At 41.5% G+C, this 25,661-nt stretch overlaps 1 protein-coding gene and 1 pseudogene across 1 annotated transcript in view; both read right to left on the reverse strand.

The window, feature by feature from the left end:
- Window positions 1-19,203, reverse strand: part of LOC146695913 (uncharacterized) — a 31,979-nt gene extending 12,776 nt beyond the window's left edge. The window contains exons 1-15 of the mRNA XM_085476674.1: window positions 19,010-19,203; window positions 12,250-12,305; window positions 10,083-12,161; window positions 9,292-9,414; window positions 7,167-9,152; window positions 6,154-6,287; window positions 5,564-5,731; window positions 5,179-5,358; window positions 3,820-4,411; window positions 3,540-3,689; window positions 2,460-2,677; window positions 1,908-1,983; window positions 1,195-1,485; window positions 355-591; window positions 110-262 (exon numbers count right to left, since the gene is read on the reverse strand). Of these exons, the coding sequence (XP_085332800.1) occupies window positions 110-262; window positions 355-591; window positions 1,195-1,485; window positions 1,908-1,983; window positions 2,460-2,677; window positions 3,540-3,689; window positions 3,820-4,411; window positions 5,179-5,358; window positions 5,564-5,731; window positions 6,154-6,287; window positions 7,167-9,152; window positions 9,292-9,414; window positions 10,083-12,161; window positions 12,250-12,305; window positions 19,010-19,203 (6,637 nt within the window). The remainder of the gene's footprint in view (window positions 1-109; window positions 263-354; window positions 592-1,194; window positions 1,486-1,907; window positions 1,984-2,459; window positions 2,678-3,539; window positions 3,690-3,819; window positions 4,412-5,178; window positions 5,359-5,563; window positions 5,732-6,153; window positions 6,288-7,166; window positions 9,153-9,291; window positions 9,415-10,082; window positions 12,162-12,249; window positions 12,306-19,009) is intronic.
- A 333-nt stretch (window positions 19,204-19,536) lies between these two features.
- Window positions 19,537-20,843, reverse strand: LOC146695914 (uncharacterized; annotated as a pseudogene).
- Between the last annotated feature and the right edge of the window lie 4,818 nt (window positions 20,844-25,661).

A 25,661-nucleotide genomic window follows, 5' to 3' on the forward strand; every position in this document is an offset into this window, starting at 1 on the left:
ATCTGCTGACAGACTGCACTGCCGGCTACAGTGGCAGCCTCTCCATCCCTCTAACAAATGTCAACATGTCATCTGTTGACGTTACGGAGAGTCTGAGTAGGTGTCTCACCGCTGTTGATCGAAGCTTGGGGAGGCCTGGGTAAGAGCAGCGAATAAGTGATGTTGTCTCTGTTGGCATCCTCAGCGATGATCTGAATGCTGACCTGGGATTTGACCTGAGAGCGGATCACTGTGGGCTGTGTCACTATGGGAGGCATGTTACCTGCCAGATCACAAAAACACTGTATCTAATTATTACAGGTCAGTGATAAAAATGCACCATTGTTTTTTAGAGACGAGTTCAGACGAGTTTACCTTTGATCAGGGCCAGATTTTGAAATTCTGTCTCAGCTTTCAGAGTCTCCTGGCCCAGTTCAGGAACACCGGCTGCTAGTGTGTCATGGACACATTGCATGCTGCTTTTACAGGTTCTTGTCAGCTCTTCAATCTCAGCAGGACTGATGCTTTTCAGCAGGTTCTCAGTGGGGGTGACCACCAGTGAATTCATAGGAGTTAGAGAGGACAATAGGCTCTCTGGGCCTGGGACTGCCCCTAAACACACACACACACACACACACACACACACACACACACACACACACACACACACACACACACGATTAAAATTATACTGCATCGTTTAAAAGTACACATACACCATTAAAATGAGCAAATTCTGTTTTATGCTTCATCTCCTGTTATCTTTGGGCCAGAAATGGCCACCTAGTGGCAGCATAGCATTCATTTGGAGTTGTGCTTCAGACAAACTGATGAACATCAAATAAAAACACTCCTCTCAGAAATGATTTGTATTAACCCATATGGAAAAGATATATATAAATCTTATAAAGTTTGTATCTGTCTTGTGTGAAACTTGTATGAAAAGCATATAAGAGTGAAAACAGATATAAGATGCCTTGAAAAATTATATAATGAAACTTGTATGTATTGGATACTTACTAAAACAATGTATGAAAGTAATGCGAAAGTGGCCACTTTCATGAGTAAATCATGTAAACCTTATATGTGATTACTCATGAAAGTGGCCACTTTCATGAGTAATCACATATAAGTTTTTACTATTTCTTTTCCGTATGGGAAGCTAATTCTCAAAATGCCCCAACCTGTTTCTAAAAACAGCAATGATCCACTCACAGGACAAACCAAAGAGATGCAGTTGTTCCTCTGCAGGGGTGCTGACATCCGTCGAGCGAATGGCCTTGCCATCGGACATGAGGAAATCATCAGAGGGGTTGGCGCTCCAGAGGCCCATGAGACCCACGGTGCGGTTGAAGAAGGTCTCAGGAGCCTCCACTAAGGCGCACAGCTGATTGCTACCCCCACTTCGCCACACCACCACGTGGAGGCCGTTGGCATACACAGCCGCGCAGCGTTGCAGTTCGGTACAGCGCACTGCAAAGTTATTCTTACTGGCATGTACAAGACCTGAATGGACAGCAAACATATATGCATCATATAGTTACGACTGTAATGTGTTGTTTATAATAGGTTTCAAATCTGTAATACTTCATACACGTGCCTGATTTACTGTTATATAATTGTTACATACTTTTTAAAAGGGATCTATTATTACTGCTTTTCCTCCTTTTTAGTCATGTATACACTGTTACAGTGATGGATGATTGTATTAAATGTGTTGAAAATTTAAAATAATGAGGTAATAACAAGGAAATCTCTCTGAGCCAACTGGTTCACTTTGCTCACTTTGAATGAGCCTTATTTGGTCATCTCAGGCACACGGCTCAGGCTGTGATCACAGACTCCTCACCCACCAGCGGCATGCAAAGCTTCTCTAGTACACTTAAAGAATAAAAATATACACTTGAGATGTGTGTGGTGATTATTACCAACGGTGACTGGGACTTCAACGTCATCCACCAAAACTCGCAGTCTGCTGTCCTTCTCTGAACTCCTCCATTCAATCTGAAAATTTCAAATGTTTATCTGGAGCTTGGTTCATCCATGGAATATCAACAGTATCATCTAATATCTATTTAAGCCTGCATGCATCTTGCAACGAAAGAAGCATAGGAAAAATATGGAATTAAGATTTCAGATAAATTCATTACTGCCTAAAGATTTTGACACTGAACCTCATGTACCTGCCACAACAGAGATGATCGCACATGTTCAGTCAAATTGATATAGATCTATGTGCAGCAGATTTCTACTCTTTTATGGAAAATAAAGAAAGTGTAATCATCTGTTTACTTCCCGAAAGTTAGAGGATTACTGCCATGTGCATTTTATAATGAAGTGGAGATGATAAGTTTAGCTTAGAAAATCTCGCTTAAGCTAAAAATCCATCTCCTGAGTTAACTCCCAGAAGTGAATATGTATGCTTTCCCAACTGGAACTATTCCTTTAGCGCACACAGACTTTCTCGCTCTTATCCTGACCTTGCCAATGCCTTGGTAGAAGGCAGCCATGCGCACCACCGCTGGGACTTCAGTGATCCTGTTCGCGTCTGGGTGTAGCCTGTCAATCTGTCCTTGCAGGGTGAAGATATTAGAGCCGGTGGCAGATGAGAGACGCAATATCACAAACTCTCCCAGGGCCTTGAAGGAGTACGTTCTCCCATCGAAGGTGATGAAATGGAGGCTGCCATACACCATTGCTGCACGGGGGGAGGATTGAGAAATTAAAAAGTTTTTCACATCTTACTGTCAGGGGCTGAGCCTGTGACCCAGCTTTTAGATTTTTTATGTTAGATTGCAATAATGTTAAGTTTTTGTGTTATTATTTAGTCAGGGTTTAGTTGAGTTTTATTCTAGTTTTTATTTCATCCATGTGTTTATGAGTATTTTCCAGTCTTCTGTCTGTCTTGCCCATATGGAAAAGAAATAGAAAAAAAGACTTGGCTTACTTCATATAGTGAATCATATCAGGCTTATATGATTTACTCATGAAAGTGGCCACTTCCTCATTACTTTCATATACTGTTTTAGTAAGTATCCAAAACATACAAGTTTCATTTATATAATTTTTCAAGGGATCTTATATCTGTTTTCACTCTTGTATGCTTTTCATACAAGTTTCACGCAAGAAACTTTATAAGATTTATGTATATCGTTTCCATATGGGCGTCCTCTATGTTTAACGTGTAGTTATGCCGTGCTTTTGTCTTCCTTATCTGTTCCAGTATGTCTCTCTTTTTGTTCTGTTTCCCCAGTGAGTCATGTGTTTGTGTTTCCATGTCTACTGTCAAGCTTGTGTTGTCATGTCTACATTCCATTATATTTCTGTTTTATTTTGAAAGTTCTAGGTTTTACTAGTTTGGGTTTTCGTTTCAGTTTTCGTCACTGTTCATTTTTTGCCTTTTGTATTCATGTTTTTGGGCAAAATAAACGACTCGCCTTTTGTTAACGGTCATCCACTTGGGTCCACATCAAAAACACACCGGCTTCTCAGCCGTGACACTTACTTATACAGACAGATTGATATGTATTAGTTTTTCTTAAAATGGAGCAGCCGCTCACCTATACCCTGTGTCACCTTCCTGGATTGGGTGAAGCCGTCAGGTCTAGTCCAGCTGTAACCTTGACAGCGGTCCAGCGGCCTCTTGTCGAGGTAAAAGTGGCAAAGTGGAGACTCCATACAACACCACTGAAAGGGCAGGAGATCGTCATCTGAAGAGAGAAGTTTAATAAAATAGCATAGTCGTGTTATTTCATCAAGCGGCCGTGACAAGTTTGTACATTACACTAATATGTTAGTTAGTAGTTATACTAGTTTTGTGGCTGAAAATGCCTGTATTACCAATATGTTTCTGTATGCTGTATCCAGAGAAGTAGCGCTCATTGTATCCAGCTAGCAGGGCACCATCAGGTTCATACACACACCTCTTCCCTGAGCCATATATATTGGACAGGACTGAGCGGAAGGTCTGCCCCTGTGCACTCCCCCACCGCTGACCCCTCAGCTTCACCACAGTTGGACTAGGCACAGATGTATCCTGCATAAATAACAGATCCTCCAGAACCTGGTTCCGTGTGCAGGGACAGGCAGGCAGCCCTTTTGTCCACTCATCAGGATCAGGCTCCATCACTGCCCACTCCTGGCACCTGAAGCCGGGATCTACGTCTGACCCCGTCGGTCCTGTCAAATCATAGACCAGCTGGCCTAAGTTCCCCATGGTTCCTTTCACTTGCTGAGGCCTGTATCTTCCCCCAGGGCCAAAGAGGTTTTCAGGAGGGACTGGGATTTCCTTGATAGACAGCTTTCCATTTGTGTAGCCGATAAGAGCATCGTGGTATTTTCTCTGACCTGGGCCCCATTTCATCTCCCCGTATCGCAGGAGGGCAAAGGAACGCGCTCCGTCTGTGGTCAGGATACACTGGAAAGTGTTGCTCTAAAAATAACAAACTTTAACTAACTCAACATGTTGCAACAAAAAGTAAATTTAATGAATTCAATCACTTATTCAAAGTGGCTAATAAATGTGTGCTTTTGTTTTGATGTACTTTGCTTCTAGTATTGTCAGTACAAAAGAGCAACAAGAGCTTAGATACAGTGTAAAAGTGATCTGATGAAGACTGGTGGCAGCAGATATCACTGCACTCTGCATTCAAGTCCTTCAGGGCAACACAGCCCCAAGGTGGCACCAAAGCTAAATAAAACAGCATGTTCCAGGACTCAGGACTGAATGCCTTTCTTTCAGCTTACTGTTCAAAAGGCTCACGTTGCATAAAAGAATAACACGTAAATGAGGTCAATCTGACAAGTAACCAGTTGCACTCCCTGCTCAATCAAACCTTTTACTGGAACTGGTACATAAGAGCTTTCAGGAACAGGTAGAGCCTGAATCAGAGGTTCAGATTATAAACTGGTCATTAACTTTTCCAGTAAACACTATGAATGTGAACATATTTAGCCCAGTATTATAGTAAAAAAAACACACACACACAAAAAAGCATGTTGATGCATTGTTGTGAGACGGAGTTTGGTAGTTTTGAAAATAGTATAATAAAGCAAAACTTTTACAAACATCATTAACATCAAAACCCACTTTTGCTCTTTTTATCTTGCTTTCTTATGAAACTACTGATTATGACCATATGCAATGTTTGTGTGACATGTCCATATAAAATAAGAATGCAAGTGTTGGCTGACACTCACCTCTGAGAAGCTGACCTTCTGGAAGGAGACAGGCATCACATCGTCCCAGGTGATTTTGAGGATCCAGGCAGGGGTAAAAGCTGGCTTGTTTTTCAGGTGCTCAAATTTTGTTACTTCCTCAGCCGTACGATTAACCACTACCTGGGAGTAGACATCTGACACATTCCGTGTGTAGTATTCCTAACATTTAACAAGAAAGGGAGTATTAAAACAAAGCAAGTACACCGTGGTGAGTTTGCTCTGTAAGCTGTATCTCTTTAAAAGAAAACTAGGTTGTTCTTTTTCTCGGTTTTACTTTATTGTTTCAACCAAACAAAATCATGTAAAATGAACTTCAAAAGTCATTTTGATCCTAGCTCAACAATGACATCTGATGGCATTGAACCTGATAGAGGAGCCGTCCATTTCCTTGAGTGAGGTCTGCATCATCCCAGAACACAGCTAACAAAGTCAAGTTCATGTGGTCAGGGAAACCACTGGCGAAAGGAGACGGGAGGAGATACTGCTCATTCTCAACAACAGATTGAAACTGGACAAGCCCATTATCAGAAAACTAAGAAAACAAAAGGAGAGACAATATCAGACACACATTAAAATACCAATCTTCTCCTATGAAACTCGATATTTATGGCTAATTTTACTGCTCTCCTCACTATATTTACTTCATTATAAAGAGCTGAGTGCAAGAACTCCCACTGCTGTAAACCTTTAAGTAAAATCTACATTATTTGCATATTTTGTGGCTAATACCCTGCTGCAATTAGTACATTGCATGTACAGTATGCGTAATTCAACAAATGTATAAGTAAGAAAATGTCATTCTCGTTTCTGAAATGTGTTGTTTCTATTATATTGCTGCATTTGCATCACGATTTACTCATTAGTTGCTGCTACTTTGAAGGAACGTTCTACAACATTATAATAAATTGGGCACTTTTGTTCCAGTATTTATAGATAATCGTAGTAAGAACTCACATAAATTCTGTCGTACAATTTCCCCATGAAGGGGAAGCCCATTGGTGGTGTGATATATGGAGAATTTCCATCTTCTGTGTCTATGTTTACTTCATTATCCCCGACATCATCTCCATAGGGAAACAGATTTCCCTCTGTGGGGGGAATAACAGAAAATTAATAAGTTACATTTTAATGTGAACATATTAAAGTCATCAACTATCCAAATCAGTTTGCTGTAAACATGCACAATTATTGTTTTGATTGTTTATGTGTCATTAAAAGTAATCCGACTGAGCTTTGCTGCTACCCCAACATGCTGTGAGCTAGACTATTGTCCTTTTTGCTAATACAACATGCTGAAAACTTTCTTAAAGCATGCTCAATCATCCAGAAACGACAGAAAGGTACATAAAGTTGATTCTTTTAATCTGAAGGTAGTGTTTGTCACTGATCCAAGTCTCCACTGAGGACTGAAGGAGTCACTTGGATGAGTGACGAAGTGTTTCTCCCAATGAAAACACTACGTTCAGCTAGCAGCCTAATCTACATTGTGTTAGATAAACATATTTAACCACCTCAGTGGTAATATAAGGAAGCACTTTGAATCCACAACCATCGACTGAAAACGTGTAAATAAAGGTAAGGTTTTCTTATTTCTTTGTTTTTTGTTTTCGTTTTGTTTTCTCATTTTGCAGGAATGTTAGCTTAATCAGTAAGGCAACGCAGGTATACTAACAAACGCCTTTTTAATTACACGATATATTTTAATGAAGTTACATGAATTAATTTCAAGGCTTAGCATTATTTGCAGGCTGTTTTTGAAGTGATTGTGACAGCTTCAAATAGAATTTCCAAATTTAGCTTGCCAGCAGGTCTAATAGATGCTTGTAGCACAGTGAAAACCTTTTGTTTAGATAATGCATAATTTGACCAAAAGAAAGTTTTGAGAACGTAAAATAAGAAAATATTCACATTTCAAACACAAACATCAGTGTATAATTATTAAGGTGATTAACTAAGACATAGCCAACCCGTCATAGTTATCCTTCTGCATAATGTGCTGTTTCTCAGACAGGAGCAGGTATGAGACCCTGGTAGGTTAATACAGGACGATTCCCCACGACATGGATGGAGTGACGCACACTCGTTCAAGTCTGCACATCCTTCTTTTCCATGACCGTTGTCATTGGTGGGCTTCCAGCCCTGATTGCACGAGCATTTAAAACCTCCTACATTGTTGATACATGTGGCAGCAGAGTGACAATTCCCATTCATGGCATTGCATTCATTAATATCCACACACAATGGCCCCAAACTCATAAACCCTGGCATACATATACAAACAAATGAGCCTGGGGTGTTGTGACAGTGAGCAAGAGGGTGGCATGGTTTACTCAAGGCAGCGCATTCATCCACGTCTCTGCACCAGGAGCCGTTTCCATTGAAACCTGTTGGGCAGTGGCATGAAAAAGATCCAGGTGTGTTCAAGCAATGTGCCACTGGGTGACAAGGTGAATCCTTGCATTCATCAGTGTCAACACATGCCAGCTTCTCTTCATGATATCCCAATGGGCAAGAGCAGCTGTATGATCCAGGCAGGTTTTTGCAAACTTGGTCAAAGCGGCAGGCGTTGGTGTCTTTGCATTCATTTATATCCTCACAGCCTGAGCTAATGGCTTTGTACCCCGGAGAGCACCGACAGAGGAAGGACCCTATGGTGTTGTTACAAAATGAGTGCTCTGGACACTGGCTGTTTTCTGGTTCCTGACACTCATCCACGTCCTGGCACTCAGTACCATTCAGTTTGAACCCTTCATTACAGGGGCAGTCGTAAGACCCGTGGATGTTGACGCATGTGGAATGGGGCTGGCACACTGAAGAGTTTGAGCACTCATCCACATCTACACATTCCGTATTGTTACTCCAGAATCCTTCGACACATTCACAGAAATATGAGCCAATAGCATTGACACATGTTCCATTGGTGCAAAGCTCCCCTAGTTCTTTGTTACTACATTCATCAATGTCCACGCACAAGTTATCGACACTGGAAAATCCTCTGTCACAAGGACACAGGTAACTACCATTGGTGTTGATACACCTGCTATGTTCCGGACAGGTAATGTTATCTAGGCATTCATTGATCTCCTCGCAGACAGTGCTATTTCCTCGGTAACCTTCCCAGCATTTACAAAAAGAAGATCCAATTGTGTTTAAGCAGTTGGAAAATTTAGGACACAGAGTAAGGCCAAGTGAGCACTCGTCTATGTCCACACACAGAGTGCCATTCCTTGTAAAACCAGGGTCACAGGTACATTTGTAGCTCCCTTCTAGATTAGTACAGGTACTGTTGTCAGGGCAAGGGAAGTCACCCATCGCACATTCATCTATATCCAGACAGTGCGTCCCGTTGTCTTGAAAACCACTCCAACATGTGCAGATGAAGGAACCATTTGTGTTGAAACAGTTGGAGAAGGCAGGACAGATTTGATGCTGTAGTTTGCCACATTCATCCACATCCCAGCAGTCAGTTCCTGTTCCTTCATAACCATCTGCACACTGACAGTAGAAGGAACCCTCATGTGGAAGGCACTTGGCGAGTGGGTGGCAGTTGGCACTAGCGTTCAGGCAGGTTGTTTCATTCACACATGTTCCCTTGTTGTACTCCCGTCCCAAGATACATGAACAGGTGTACGATCCGGGAATGTTGCTACACGTCATGTTCTTGCTACAGGCTGTGACCAGCTGACATTCATCCACATCATCACACACAAAGCCATCACCCTGGTATCCATGCTTGCACTGGCAGCGGTAGGATCCGTTGGTGTTGAGGCAGAAAGCTAAGGCGCTGCAGTTGTGTGGCAGGGTACTATTCTCCTGGCATTCGTTCACATCCTGACAGTCAAAGCCATTTCCCTCCATGCCAAGTGGGCAGACACAGGAGAATGATCCAGGTGTGTTAGTGCAGCTGGCAGCTGGGTGGCATCCTTCGTTTTGGCCTTGGCACTCATCGAAGTCTATAATTTATCCAAAATGGGACAGTGTCAGCGAAACAGCTCCGAATGGTGCTAAAAAAAAAGCTCAAAGAAAGTCCACTGATTGGTGCAAAAGAACCAATTTTTCCAATTGAAGGTTAAATGAGGATTTATTACTTACCAGAGCAGTTTTTTCCATCACCCGTAAAACCGCTGAGACAGAAACAGGAATGGCTCCCCACTGTGTTGACACACTTAGCAAATTCACTGCAATCCTGTTGACCTGTCTCACATTCGTTCACATCTACAAAGGTAACAGGAAATGAGGTGTAAGGTAGGGTAGAAAAAAAAGGAAAATAATATAGATTAAAAAAATGTTATATGCAAACTTTAATCTAGAAGTGAGATAAAATACATATAAGTTTAACCTCCTAAGACACAAACTCTTCCATGGCATGCATTTTTAATTTCTCTTTGCTATTTGGGCTGATTGGGACCTGATGAATGTAAAAACAAAGAATTATGTGATTTTTTTTTAACCTGATTTTTGTTTCTGAGAAAAATTCGATCCGCATATAAGGATGTTCGCTTTAAATTCAGATAGAAGAGTGGCGGTATAACGTCCTTGTAAGTGTATATCAGGCCCTTGTAGAGCAAAATTTTGTATTTTAGTCTAGACAACCCAAAATGTGATGTCCACATTGGACGCCAGGTCTTAGGAGGTTAAAACAAATATTAGGAAATGAATACTATAAATGAAGTAACTCATTATTCTGGATCCAGGAAGAGCGGGTGGTTTGTTAATCAGTATTAAGCCTGGTTTCTTAAACAGTTTGAATAAAAAGCCCAATCAAACCGTATATGAGAGATACGCATTTATATTATTGAGAATTTTGTTTTGTTAACTTTATAATAAAGTGTTAAACATGCCTTGACAGAGTAATTGTGAGACATATGAAAAATTTGTTTTACCGACACACTGAGTTCCATTGAGAGTGTAGCCCTGTTTGCAGGTGCAGGAAAATGATCCTGGGATATTTTTACACTCCATTTCATTTTGAGGACAAACATTTTCCCTCTGGCACTCGTCTATGTCGGAGCAAGTCAGTCCATTGCCCGTGTAGCCCAGGTCACAAACGCACTGGTATCCAGTTGGTGAACGGTGGCACAGGCCGCGACTGTCGCACGCAGGGTCACACAGTGGGCTGGGTGGCACACAAGTGTTATTAAAGGCCACTGTACCATTCAAACATGAGCAGACGTGAGAACCGGCCGAGTTGATACATGTTGAGAAAGCGGGGCAGGTTGTATTAGAGATGGAGCATTCGTCCACGTCCTGACAGAAGAAGCCATCGCCCCTGAAACCCTCCTGACAAGTGCATAAGAAGTTCCCTATTAGGTTAGTGCAGTTTGCTCGTGCGTGGCATATATCCTTCTGAGAACACTCGTCTGCATCCACGCACTGAGTGCCGTTTGCTACAAAGCCACTCTTGCAGGTGCAGGTGTATGAGCCTTGCGTGTTGATACACGTGGCATGGACATGACATGGGTTGTCTTTACACTCATCAATATCGATGCAATTCATGTTGCTACCAGGGCGGTAGTACCCAACCCGGCATGGACACTGGTACGCCCCGTCGGTGTTATTGCACTCTTCATTCACGCCACAGGGATTCTTCAATTCCTTGCACTCATTTATATCCTGGCAAAGAGTACGGTTAATCAAGACGTAGCCAGGCTGACACAGGCATGAAAAGGATCCCTGATTGTTGACACACGTAGCTTTGTTTCTGCAACCTCCGTTATCCACCAAACACTCATTTATATCCCTGCATTGCTGTATCCCATCTCCAGAATAACCCACCTGACAAGTACAGTTGTAGGAGCCTGGAAGGTTAATGCACAGAGCACTGGTGTGGCACTGCTTAGCCTGCGAGCATTCATCCACATCCTCACAGGTAAAACCGTTCCCCCTGTATCCCTCCAAGCACTGACAAGAGAAGGACCCAGGTGAATTCGTGCAGGTTGCGTAGGGGCTGCAGCGGCCGGGCACGCACTCATCCACGTCAATGCACTGGGAGTTATTAAAGATAAAGCCGCGGCCACAGTCACAGTAGTACGAGCCACCAGTGTTCACACAGGTAGTGGTAGAAGGACAGATGTTAGTTCTTTCACACTCATTTATGTCGTTACACTGTCTTCCGTTTCCAAGAAAACCAACTGGACAAGAGCACTCATAACTGCCCATCCTGTTGATGCACACCGCCCTGGGGTCACATGCATTGTTTCCATTGCATTCGTTTATGTCTACGCATGTCAGCCCATTCCCAGCAAAGCCACTTTTGCAAGTACACGTGTATGACCCTAAGCTGTTTTCACAATCTGCAAAACGGCTGCAGGTGCTAGCGGCACATTCATCGATGTCCACACAATTCCTTCCAATATTTTCAAAGCCAGGGCTGCATACGCAACTGTAGGATCCAGGCAGGTTTCTACAACCTCTGTAGCCACGTCCAGAAGCACACACATTTGGAGTCTCTGAGCATTCATCTACATCCAGACATAGGTACTTTCCATTGCCCTTATAACCAGGATTACAGGCACAGACGTGAGACCCTGGGGTGTTGGTGCAGGTGGCGTTCCAATGGCAAATATTCGGTGTTGTGCATTCATTAATATCAGTACACTGAAAGCCGTTACCACTAAAGCCACTTTTACACTGGCATTTTCGTCCTCCCTCAAAGTTAGTACAGAGGGCATATTCATGGCAACCCCCGTTGTCTCTTTGACACTCATCTACGTCCTCGCAGGTTGTACCATCTCCAGTGTATCCACTGCGGCAGACACAGTTATAGCTGCCTAAGGTATTGGTGCAGTCTGCCTGTTTGTGGCAGTTGTTCAAGCCACTGCCACATTCGTCGATGTCGCTGCACGTCAGACCATCGCCCTGGTAGCCCATTCTACACGCACAGGTAAAGGTGTTACTGATCCTTATACAGTCAGCGTTGGGGTTACATTTGCTGCCTGCTCCCTCACAGTCCCTCAGATCAACTGAAAAGACATAAAGACAAGAAATGAGCTTGAAAGAAGATGCACCTGATCATGTGTCACCTGAAAGTATTATGCAGAAGTCTGACACCTGCACCGCAGTAATCCAGCACTGCAAATAGACTGAACAGCCACAGAAGTGAAAACCTGTGAAGGCAAAGAAAAGAAAATTATGGGAACATAACTATTTAAAGTAGCATATGCAACAATATACTTTTTCTAGAAACATTCTGTACTCTTCTTGGACAATGGATAAACAAGAAGAGTACATACAAAGGTATACAAAGGTAAGGAGAGAGGAATTTCATCCAACTTGGACATTTTATAGCTCTCTAAGTACAGATAAACACCCATGTTATACCCAAGTGGCCTCAGTTTCTACCTTATGTAGAGTGAGGTGAAATGTCATCCAGGTTTGTTTGTCAAGCTTTGGTGTGTAACTAGGCTTTTGTAACCAGAGAGCATGTGTTACCTTTTTTACTCTACTTACAGGCCTACTTTCATCACTCATCATCATTGTTACGGTCGATTTAACACAAATAAACCTATGGGGTTATCTTGACTCACCATCTAAGTAGGACTGTCGTTTGCAATAAGAAAAAACATGTTTTTGTTGAGTTCCTAAAAATATACTATGGCTACATCATACCATGAAATTAGATCTCCTATAGTTAATGCATTCACTTAATAAAAGAAATGTCAAAGTAATCGTAACACTTTCTAAGACATAGCATGCCTAAATATTCCAACCTGGTTTTACCATAAATGAAGACATTGAGTTTTATATTTAAAGCAAATATTTCATTTCACCTAAAAATAAACGCCCCAAACCCGATTAAAGGTCTTTGTGTGATTAATTTGTCTTTTGTCTCACAATGAGAAATCGATTTTGTGGACTTGTAAGATCTGGCAGTTATTTGGCGTCTGAAAAAATGTCATGTGCTGCACAAACTGGCTGATGGTATTAAAGATCAAAAAGCAAAAATCATTTCTGTTGATGACGTTATAATTTTCGGCATTATGATGACAAAATTTTCAGTTTTTTGTTGACTTCAGAGAAGTAATAAGAAATTAAGGTAATTACAATGCTCTGCTCTGATAATCCTGATTTACAAAATGAAAAAAGTGAAGCACTTTTGTTATTTATTCATTTGTTTTTTGGTTTTGTTTTAGGTTCTTTTTTAATTTACCTGACCTGTTCATCCTCTTTGTGTTGTAAACTGAAAGAAACACAGTTCGCCATTCCACTGCCATATTTTCTACTTCCTTTGCATGATTAAAGGTTAAAAGTAATTACAGCTGACAGCTATAGGATTTTTAATGGATTTTGGATACCAGTATTTGGGGATTTAAAAGTACTATATTCCAATATATGAGACAACTTTTTAAAATTTATTTGGACACACAAAATTAGAACCGTTTTTTATAACCTTTGTTATATGTTTTCTTTTAAACTACTCACTTGCACTTATCACCGATTGCTCAGCAGCTGGGTAGTTGTATTTGTGGCATTTCAAACACTGGTATTAACACCACGGAATATTGATTTTACATATTAAAGGAAGTCAAGTAAAGGAAGTCTGCTGTTTTTTTGTTTTGTTGTAATGCATGTTACTGTGTAACACTATGTAACATGCATTACATAGTAAAATAAATATTCCTGTGTCTTTATGTTTTGAGCATTTGAAAATGCTGTATTAATGTGAGTGGAGAGGACAACCTCATTACAGGCTAAATACCAGGAACTCTCCTTAAGTCGCATTAAAACTGGGCGAGGCTGCTGAATGAGAGTTCAAATGTCTCCATTATTCAAAAAAAGGTGATCAAGACTGTGCAACCCTCATAAAATAGTTAAAATGTGTTTTTCTCATCTCTTCTTTACTTTAAAACCATTTTTTAACTTTGATAAATTGCAACGCCGATAAAATGGCAAATAGCTAACAATGGCAGGCAATATTGTCAGCCGGTATTATTTGCTGATTGGTTGAGGTCTAAAAAACCTCCTTAATTACTGGGCCTTGGTGCAGATCATATTACTTCCAGGCTGGACTACTGTAATTCATTATTATCAGGAAGTCCTAAAAACTCCCTGAAAAGCCTTCAGCTAATCCAAAATGCTGCAGCAAGAGTCCTGACAGGGACTAGAAAGAGAGAGCATATTTCTCCTGTTTTGGCTTCCCTTCATTGGCTTCCTGTTAAATCCAGAATTCAATTCAAAATCCTGCTCCTCACATACAAGGTCTTAAATAATCAGGCCCCATCTTATCTTAATGACCTCATAGTACCATATCACCCTATTAGAGCACTTCGCTCTTGCTCTGCAGGCCTACTTGTTGTTCCCAGAGTATTTAAAAATAGAATGGGAGGGAGAGCCTTCAGTTTTCAGGCCCCTCTTCTGTGGAACCTGTCATGGGTCTGAGTCTGTGACCCAGGGATCATGTGTTATTTTTGAGTTGAATGAATATTATGAGTTTTATTCGTCTTTCTTAATTATTTATGGTTGTGGTGCGATCTGCTCCTGGTTCCTCATTTCCCTGTGTGTTGTTATGTCAGCTTTGCTGCCCCACCAGGCCTGCAGAGTCCCTGCCTTGGAGCCAGCCACACCTGTGACAATCACTCACCTGTTGCTGATCTGCCTAATCAAGGAGCTCTACTCAGCGCAGGATTATTAATCTAGAAATACAGTTAGTGCTCAGCTTGTATAATCGTGTTTTCAGTTACTCTCTTGTTGGAATAGTTGATGTGTTTTGTCTGTCGGTGGATGGGACGGCACTCATCGTGGCATCTCTTGTTTCCAGGGTGATTACGCAAACGTGTGGAGGGAGCAGCACACTGTTGAACACAGCACTGAGGAGGACGAAACAGTACCACGCATCACGGAGAGGAATCACAGCACGGGGAATTGGGAGAGCACACACTGTGGATTACTGGCACTGTTTTCTCTGTAAATAAACACACTTTCTCCATTCTAAAAGTCCAGCGTTTGGCTTCTCTTTCAGCCAACCTTGACAGAACCAGCTTCCAGTTTGGATTCGGGAGACAGACACTATCTCTACTTTTAAGATTAGGCTTAAAACTTTCCTTTTTGCTAAAGCATATAGTTAGGGCTGGACCAGCTGACCCTGAATCCTCCCTTAGTTATGCTGCAATAGACGTAGGCTGCTGGGGAATTCCCATGATGCACTGAATTTTTCCCTTTCAGTCACCTTTCTCACTCACTATGTTTTAATAGACCTCTCTGCATTGAATCACACTTGTTATTAATCGCTGTCTCTCTTCCACAGCATGTCTTTATCCTGTCTTCCTTCTCTCACCCCAACCGGTCGCATCAGATGGCCCCGCCCTTCCCAGAGCCTGGTTCTGCTGGAGGTTTCTTCCTGTTAAAAGGGAGTTTTTTCTTCCCACTGTCACCAAAGTGCTTGCTCATAGGGGGTCATATGATTGTTGGGTTTTCTCTGTATCTATTATTATAGGGTCTACTGTACAATATAAAACGCCTTGAGGCGACTGTTGTTGTGATTTTACGCTATATAAATAAAACTGAATTGAATTGGATTGAATTGGAGGTATCTCCTATCACTGATGGTATGCAAATCAAAAAATGGAGAAAGTATTAGTGTTTTAAACACACTAATTTCTGTTTTTTCAGCTCACATAAATTGGTTGTGAATACTGTTAGGTTTTGTATTGTTGATTGTCATTTATGCTTAGAAATATTTAACCATATATGCTTAGAGTTTTATAATTAGTTGTAGATTGGTAGAGGTTTGATCCTTGATAGTCTGCAAACTTTGTGTGCATTAGAGAGCACTCTGGGAGGATGGGAGAGGTCGTACCTTCTCTTATTGTCTTATGGTAGGATAAACGTAGCTATATCTGTTTTAGTCTAAGTGCCTTTTGTTTAGATGAACTGTTGGACTTCCAGACCAGCAGGTTTAGGGAAGTCTTTATGGGGTCACACTCTGACCCCACACACACACACACACACACACACTCACAGTATTCTTTGTTCACATGTATACCTATGTAAGATGTTATGTGTTAATGACCCTATGCATATTCATGTACCCACAATAAAAGGAGTGCTATGGGGAACCTGGCTGAGAGTCTGACAGAGGTCAAGTGGTGCAACGACACTTGGCTCCAGGCAGGTCTCCCTTATGCATGAGTAACACGAAGAACTTTGCCTACTTGGTGTTCAGTGCTTTTGCTGTGTTTTTAAATTGTCTCGTTCCAGCAGTGGGCCTGTGCTAGACAGACCCAACATTAATTGGTCCTTCGATGCCGGATCCCTAGAATTGACATCCACCGAGGGGAAAAAGAGACACGCCGAAAGACGTCAGCCAGTATAGAAGTTCCTGTAGTAAAGTCCCGAGACGTGAGAATTTGTCATCGGGCCGGTGGATTAGCTGTCTGTTTTTTCTCCTCGCTGGATGGTGATTGACGGGATTCGAGATTAATGCAAGAACAGCACCAAGTAAGTACTGTACAAAGAAGAGCGCTGTAGCTGCGCGGGTTCACGCGGACCTGAGCCGTGCGGTTAATCGCAGGCTTATAAAGGAAAGAGAGCAACGCCTATGCCGTGCGGTTTCACGCAGGCAGGTGCAGCTCAGTGACTGCGCGGGTACACGCGAGTCCAGGAGCTCAACGGCCGTGCGGGTTCACGCAGGCTGGGGAAAGTTATAGGCCTGTTTGTGTTGTTTGTGTACGTCTGTGTCAGTTGTTAAAAGTAATCTGCATTAAGCTTAGGGTTGCTCAAATTCAGTACAATGACATATGAGGTGAAGTGATATAGGTAAATATTTTAACTAATGATGTGCATAGAGGCACTTGACCTGTTTGAAAGACTGTCGTCTTATTATGAGCCGTTGTTGAGATATAGAGCACACCTGCGAAAACAACTAATATGCTGAACCCTGTATGAAGCGGCTGAAAACTACTTGATGGAGAAGCTGAATTGAATATGAAAGTGCAGGTCTTTGCCACTGTGGGCAAAGCACGCAACCACTGTGTGAGGTTTCGTTGTGGTCTCTTCTGAGCTGATTAGCAAGCTACACATTATCAGATCGAGAGCTGGCTGAGAACTCATCAAAGAGAGGGAAACAGAACTATGATAACTGTGATAACTGGAGTGTGCAGCGTTTCCGTGAGCAGTTTTTCTGCATCTTGACTCGTGTGTAGAGTGTTCATAACATCAGCAGTGTTCAATGCTTTTGCTGTGTTTTTAAATTGTCTTGTTTCAGCAGTGGGCCTGTGCTAGACAGACCCAACAAATACACTTGCTCAGGTTTTCAGTATTTTAAACTTTGACCTTTTTAATATGAACACCTATCACAGGAAACATAAGTATTGGCTCCTTTTACATATGTAACTATAGTTGATAAATTAACCTCAGAGTTTCAACTGTGAGTTAGTTTTGAGGTGAGGGCTTTAGTTTAAAATCTTCTTGGCATAATGTCATGTAGTTTTCCCGCCACCAAAGCATTTTTATGGGAAATGACTCAGAGTACAGCTGAGCTAAATTATGAGAATAATACCAACAATCCCGTTTCTTCTGCTCAGATTACCATCTAAATGTTAAGACTGTCTCCAGGGCATGCAACACTATTGTCTGTGTCTCAGGAGAAGGTTCTGGATGGACAGTCAGTACTGAGGCTGACTCCAGTTGCATCAATATGGGCACGCCTAGTGTAAATCATATTAATCTTGTTTAAGGGGGAGTCCTGCTTTAACAAATGACAAATAAGAAGTCCGTTGCCACGAACGCTCTCAGTCTTGCTAAAACTTTATGTCCTCTGATTTTTTTTAATTGGTCTGCTCTTCCGTACTCTACACTTTCTGTGAGTAAAAAGGTTTATTTAAAAAAAAATACCAGTCTCATGTCAAGCTGTACTTGATTAGCTTAGCACAGCACAAAGACTCTAAACATGGAAACAGATATTCCCTACACAGCCCAAAGTAAAAGAGACAGGCTTGTGAACATATTATATCTTCTTTGTTTACCTGCAAAAAGAAAAAGGAAAAAAGACCAAAATAAGTGGCAGCCTTCTAAGAAATAGTGCAACATATAAGCCTCTGTGAAAGCCAGAGGTGGAAAAAATGCATACAGAAAGTAAAGATATTTAAGCTGAAGTGTTGGAAGTAAAAGTAAAATTACCTAAAGATAAATACTCAAGGAAAGTACAGTAATGTAGAATTTGTACTTCCCACCTCTATAAAAAACCACATTGTATTTTTCAAACTTTATTTGCTCCCAGATTGTAAAAATGATGCAAAATATATTTATGAATTTAATTCATTCAAAAGCAGGTTTTGTAAAAGGTTATAGAGCGACCCTTCTCACCCCTCCTGGTATTTAACAACTACCTGTAGCTTTAGCTGGTTTGTATTACTAATGTGCCGATTACAGGGGATTACTGGAGTCCACGGGGGGGAAAAACATTTTCTGAGCAGCATTTCTTTATTGTGTAGAAGAAAAAGTCTTGAAATTGCACTTTTGTTTTATATTAAAGGGGATTAAATGCATTTTGCTGGTTCGGCCCACTTAAGATTAAAGTGGGCTGGATGTGGACCTCGACGCAAAATGACTTTGACAGCAGGTCACAGTTAACGTGCACTTGTATTTGCCAATGTCACAAACTGATCCATGTAACGAGGCACTATCAGTCCAGTGAAGCTTTCGTGCTTTATTTATATTCAAGCTGACATTATTTTTCAATAAAAAACGCAATAACGATTATTTTACGTTACCTTTACACGTGAGGCTGGGTGACTCTAAGTCACGACAGTGCCTTGCCCCCAAAAAAAGAATGAAATAAGAGCAGAATAAAGTAGTGGAGCTCCTTCCTCACCTCATATTTCTGAGTCCGCTGGTCCTGTTTAAGTCTGAAATGGGGCAGAGAGTGTGGGCTTGCCACCTCCAGATCCTTCTCTTTCTCTGCTCTTTCCTCACAAGGTAAAACTTTATTTCTCGAGCAGCTTCTGTCGCTTTCTTCTCCTCCAACTCTACCTGGATTTCTCCACCCCTCTGGGTACAATAGCCCATCGCATCATACTGTCCACTGCCTTGACATCTTAAACCTCTGGGAAGGGGAACACCCATGTTGCCCTGATGTATCAGTTCACACACAATAAGTGGAACAGACCCAGAGGCCCTGGATTGTCCTCTCTATTGCAGACAAAAGATGGCAAAATTATTTCTATTCACCTGTTCAGCACAGGTGAAAGAGATCTGAAGCCTTCTAGTGACATCTTAGAGGTTTGATTGTGTTGCTCAGAAAAAATCAATTTAAATATTTTCTTATTTACATATTTTTAAATTCTGGATCCTGGAATTCTTACATCAAAACAAGGAAAAGATGAGGAAAAGACAGTTGAGCTAGTCCCTGGATTTTTTGCTGTTACGCTCTTCTTCATCTACATCTTCTTTTCTGGACCTTTTCGTGGATCCACCAGGCAGCGGTTCTTCTTCTGTTACCTGCTGATTGATGTCCTCATCAGCAATATTACCAACGTGAGGACAGCCCTCGCTATCAGTGTCACAAGCAGAGATGAAGTCAGAGTCATCATCAGAAAACTCCTCGCTCCATCTGATTCTTTTGTTTGGTTCCACATCTTCTTCATCCATCTCTCTAGACCTCCTCCTGGATACAGCTGGCTGAGGATCCTCTTCTGGGATGTACTGGTGAACATCCACACAGTCTTCAAATGCCTCATCAGAATCATCACTTTCAATGCCAACAACAACAACAGCATTATGATCATCATGCAGTTCATTGTGGTCAACATTGGCATTATTGTCTCTCACATTAATATTGAGAATGTTTACATTGTTCTCAATGATATTGTCAAAGTCAGTGTCAAAGTCCTCATCATATCGTGCCTCCATTTAATCTAATAGCTCATTCAGCCTCCAAAAAATGATATCATAGAGATCAAGATAAAGATTGTTCAGTAAGTCCCAGAGTCCACCAATAGGCTCATAAGCTGGTTCCTGATCTCCACTTGGAAACATTTCTGGGTTAACCTGTCGGCCTGCAAGATCATTTTATCTTTTAATTAGCATTCATAAATATCTCCTGAAAATATCTGCTGTCTCAGTGACATCATCAACTCTGCAGGTGATAAACCAGTAGTGGCATGCGGTGTGATCCGATAACTGAACAGAAATTGGGACAGTCTGGTTTGCAAGGTATCACCTTTTACTTTCTTCATCCCCTCCTGGGACTGGACCGCCCTCTCAGCCAACCCACTGGAAGAAGGATGGAAAGGTGCTGACCTCACATGGTCAATGCCATTCTGCTTCATGAATGACTCAATCTCAGCACTTGTGAAACATGTTCCATTGTCTGAAACTAACATTTTAGGTGGTCCAAACACACCGAAACTCTGTCGCAGTTTCTCTATAGTCACCTGTGATGTAGAGGATTTCACAGGGTAAATGTCCATCCACTTGGAAGGAGCATCCACTATGATTAGAAATATCTCCCCGAGGAAAGGCCCTGCATAGTCCACATGGATCCTGGACAATGGTGACTCCGGCCATTCGCAAGGGTGTAATGGTGCCGTAGGTGGAGACTTGTGGTGTTTCTGACACTCCTCACATGCCTGCACTTCCATTTCAACGTTCTCATCCATCCCAGGCCACCATACATAAGACCTTGCCAAACCTTTCATCTTCGACATGCCTGTATGAGTCTGGTGCAGGAGTTTCAATATTTTGTCTCTGTCTTTGGTGGGAATAATTAGTCGGGCTCAGCAGAGCACGCAATCATCCCTCACACTCAGTTCCAGCTTTCTCTGTCGATATGGCTTGAAACAGGCCCCGGTCTGAACAAGCCAGCCTTTTAAGGTGTACTCACGAACTTGCAACAATAAGACATCCTTAGCTGTCCAACGTTTGATCTGTGCAATGTCAACTAATGTGTCATCCAGTAGATTCATCATCAAAACCTGCTCAGCCATCTCTTCAGGCACTGAGTCTGGTACAGCGGTACCTTATCTCTATGAAAGTCATAGAGAGGTGTTCTTTAGTTGTTCCTAGTTCAGGTTTTGTTTTGGTTTTTCCCTCGTTTTTGTTGTGTACACCGTCTGCAATAAAGCTCGCTCGCATCACAGCCAGTGCCAACGTTTTGGGTCCTCATTCTTACAACACCACACGACTGCTGCCGCAGGGTGATAGCAGGTATTTTTTCAGCCCTAATTTCAGTCTGCACTTGAATTTGCAGCAAAGGTCAGTTCATGACAAAGGGACAGTGTTTTGAAACGTGGCAGTTAGTTCTAGCACCAGTGACATGGTGGCGCCATCAATTAAACATCCTGTTCACGTCACAGAATGACACAGTAATAAATCCTTGGATGATAAAACAGCCACAGATACTGCGCAGGCTCATTAACTCTGTCCACTGTTGAGAAAACTGGGACAGTTTTATGGCCTTTCACTAAGATTTAAGTGTCTGGTCCCTTTTGACTGCATAATTGGTTACCCTGGTTACATGTAGCAGTGATAGACTCTGCACTGCTATCAGTGTCTGTATGTGTAACAAACTCAGCATCTATTCTGCATCGTCTAGGCAGGCGCATTTTTTTTCTTAAAGAAATCTTAATGTAATGTTTTTCCATTGCAAATATTAATCACAGTTAAATTAAGGGGGCTGGCAGTAAAAACTAAGCTGAGCTGTGATGTCATCAAGTACAGCTCAGTTCCTATTGTAGAACGATACGGACTTGGTTCTTCATCTCACCTGTGCTTTGGTTCCTGTCCAAAACAGGTTTGACCAGGACGCACATGTGCAGAGAAAAGTAACCTTGTTGGGTGCGTGGACGGAATTTTTCATTCGGTCTTTGACTCTGCAGGAGACAGATGCATAGGAAGCGGACAGACGAAAACTTTCTCCTTCACGTTTGATTATGACAATGTGGATGTTTGCTGTTCTGGCCGCTCTCGCAGTAGCAGCCTCGGATCAGAGCTGTAAGCAGTTTAAATTTGATACAAACTTTATTCTGCTGAAAAGAAATGCACATTTAATGGAAATTTTCACCCAAAAAAAAACACATTTCAAAGTAAAGACATAGATATATTATGATTATATGCGATGTAGTTTTGCTTTTTACTTGACCAAATATTGTAATTAGCCGCCAGAGTTGAACCAAAAAGCTGTTTTTAATGTTATGCTAGCTAGTTTTGTTGGTGGGTGGCGGTTTAGAAGGTTTGTACCGCTCTGTTGGGACTAGCAGCCGAAAGATTCATCCTTATATGTTGAGCTTGAAGAGTTTTCTTCTTCTTCGGCCATGTTCTCTTAATAATACACTCACTTGGTTGATTACTTTGCCCGTTTCTTTTATTGTTAGCAACACAGGAAGGGAATGCGATACATCATTGCAGCAGTTCGCGCCAACTGAACACACACACGGAACAGGAAGAGGAAATGAAAAAAACAATCACCAAAGTAGAGCAGGGCGATATGGCCAAAAATATTTATCACGATATATATTTGAAAATTTGCGATAATGATATAACCGACGATATAATTGATGCGAGACAAAATACAACTCCACAACATTACTAGCGCAAAAAGACAACCTTCCATTTATTTTCACTTAAACAAGAAGCTGGTTTTTATGTACATTAAAGCTTTATAAAAATGTAACAGTGCAAATGCAAATTCCTTGCTGAAAGTTTAACCAAAAGGCATTTCCAGTAGAAATGGGCTGACATATCCTGAGCATAACCATGTATAATATCCACTGAAGTTAAAAAGAGGTGCTTTGCAACATTAAACTGCAGTGTGCAGTATGCATTTTTCGGACCGTAAGGTGCACGGGATTATAAGGCCCATTAAGCGAAACAAAGCAGTCAGATAAATCAAACTTTATTAAACTCATTCTTCTTGCTTCCTCCACTTCTGTACCATTGTTTCATTAATGTTGAATTCTCTGGCAGCTGCTCTATTCCCATGTTGTTGCAGTATAGTAATGACTAACCTCGTATTGTGGATGGATTATCTCAGTTGTTCTCCTGACTGAAGTTTGGTCCGTTTACAGCATCCTGCCATGCGATTGCATTTGTCTCTAACCATGAAGAACCTTCACGTTAACGTTTATAAGTGGAAAAGTGTTAGTGTTCGTCCTCCAGCTTCACTGTTTATGTTATGCTAACATAGCTGTGTCGCTAGCGATCACGTAGCACATCATTATATACTAGCTAGCCCAACTTCAGTAACCCTACAAACGTCACTGCTGTTTAGTTTCCTGTCTTCATTTATGTTGGAAGTGATAGCAGAGCTGTACGTTTGATTTTTTTCAGAAATCTCTCAGTCAGAACATGCAATATCATGCTTAGGTAACTAGCGAAACTAGCGAGCTAACTTCCGCTAGCTTCCTGCGAACTTCTAACTCCGTTAAATGTAATAACTTTTGTTTTCATGGATGCCTGGAAGTTAAACTTTATAGTTACACCTGGTAAAGCAGCAATGCTGATCGTTTTATTAAAGATGAAAGAATTTAGACAGTTTTTAACTCTAAGTGACGCTGCAGTGTTGTTTGACCTGAAGCATACGGAGTTTAGGACCCAGATTACTCCCAGATTTAAGAGCATCTTAGTCCGACAAATATGACAATAACGACGGCCGCTTGCATGTTCTGCAAAAAAAATGTGCTTTGTCGTGTATCTGACGGACAAACACCAAACCAGTTCCACATCACGGAAGTTGCACCATTTTTACAAACCAATTCTGGTTCATCTGTTTCACTCAACAATCGGCCATGTGCGTATGAAAACAAAGGCACTGCGCATGCGCGTTTTACTCCCATTCTATCGCGATATTTCATTTTCCTATCGTTGCCTAACATTATACCGGTATTACCGTGAACGGTATAATATGGCCCAGCCCTACACCAAAGTAAAATCTCTTTCAAAATAAAATGACAATCAGAAAACGACAATCAGAAAAACGTCTCTCCCAACATAAAATAAATCAATATATTTACTCATGAGAACACAAATCTAACACCCCCCCTTGTTCTCATGCTATCAACCCATAGCATCTTATGCATTTCCAAAGAACCATTTTTGAAACTTTCTGAGTCTCACTCTTGTGACTGGTTTTGTTAGTATGTCTGCAGTCATTTCTTCTGATGGACAGTATTCAATGCAGATTTTCCCTTCATTTACCGCCTCACGAATGAAGTGATATTTCACATCAATGTGTTTGGACCTCTGTCTCTTCACAGGGTTTTTACTCAAAGCAATGGCCCCTTGGTTGTCCCCAAACAGTTTCGTACATGTGTATCTTTTCTTGTCCATGCCGTTTAACAGTTGGGTTAAATACATGCTCTCCTGAGTAGTGGTTGCAAGACCAATGTATTCAGCTTCACATGTTGAGAGTGCCACTGTAGGCTGTTTCTTTGTTTTCCAAAATATTACTGGTCCCTCTTTAGTAAGTGCAAAACAGTAGCCTGTTTTACAGAGGATGCCCAGTCTGAGTCACTGTTTTTCTTAAAGATCAGTTCAAAGTCATTTGTACCTTTCAGATACCTGAGGACTTGTTTTGCCGTTACTAGGTCCTCTCTCATGGGTTGAGCTAGTGTTTGAGATAGTCTGCTAACAACCCAGTTTATATCTGGTCTCGTACACGTCATGGCATATATCAAGCTGCCCACTATTTCTCTGTACTCTCTTGAGTTAACAGTCTCATTTCCATCATTTTCTCCACACGTGGTAGTATCCGTTTTTAGTTCGCACGGTGTGGATCTGGGTTTGCATTCAGATGTCATGTTTGCTGTTGGTGCAAATGTCTCTTGGTAGTCTATCCCTTGTGTCTGGTTGTAACCTTTTGCTACAAACCTGGCTTTGAATATTTGTCCTTGTTCGTTTTCTTTGAGGGAGTAGACCCATTTTCCTCCAATGGTATTTCTACCGGTAGGTAAAGTAGTCAGTTCGAATGTGTCATTCTCTTTCAGAGGGTTGATTTCTTCTGTCATTGCCTGTTTCCTCCTTGGTGCTTCTGGTGATTTCAGCTCCTCTTTATAGGTTTGGGGGATTCCACAGGTTGCTCTGTAACAGTAATCAACACTCACAGAGGTTACATTTGTTAAATCTTTGCAGTTAGATGTGTAATCCTCTAGATATTTGGGAGGTTTCCTTTCTCTGTTAGGATAGCGCTCAGTTTGTTTTTGCTCATCATCCTCATGTCTTTCTATGTCAGGGTTTGGTTCGTTTGTGGTGGTTTCCTCATCTCTAGGGGGTCTGTTCTCTGTTGCATTTTCGTTTTGTTGTCCTGTACTTTCTTTTGAGGGTACTACATACTCATAAGTCTGAATTTCTGAGTCATATTCATCAGTCTGTGTTTGTTGTTCAACAGTGTTCTGCTTGATAAATCTCACAAGCCTGTGTTTTGACACTTTTCCTGTGCGAGGGTTATAGACCAGGTATGCTGGGCTATTTTTACTATAACCCACAAATATTCCTTTTTCACATCTGGGATCAAGTTTCTTGTGGTTATG

This window comes from Copadichromis virginalis, linkage group LG13, assembly GCF_057382275.1.
Source record: "Copadichromis virginalis isolate Kocher_CV1m ecotype Utaka linkage group LG13, C_Virginalis_male_GT1.1, whole genome shotgun sequence".
Lineage (NCBI taxonomy): Eukaryota > Metazoa > Chordata > Actinopteri > Cichliformes > Cichlidae > Copadichromis > Copadichromis virginalis.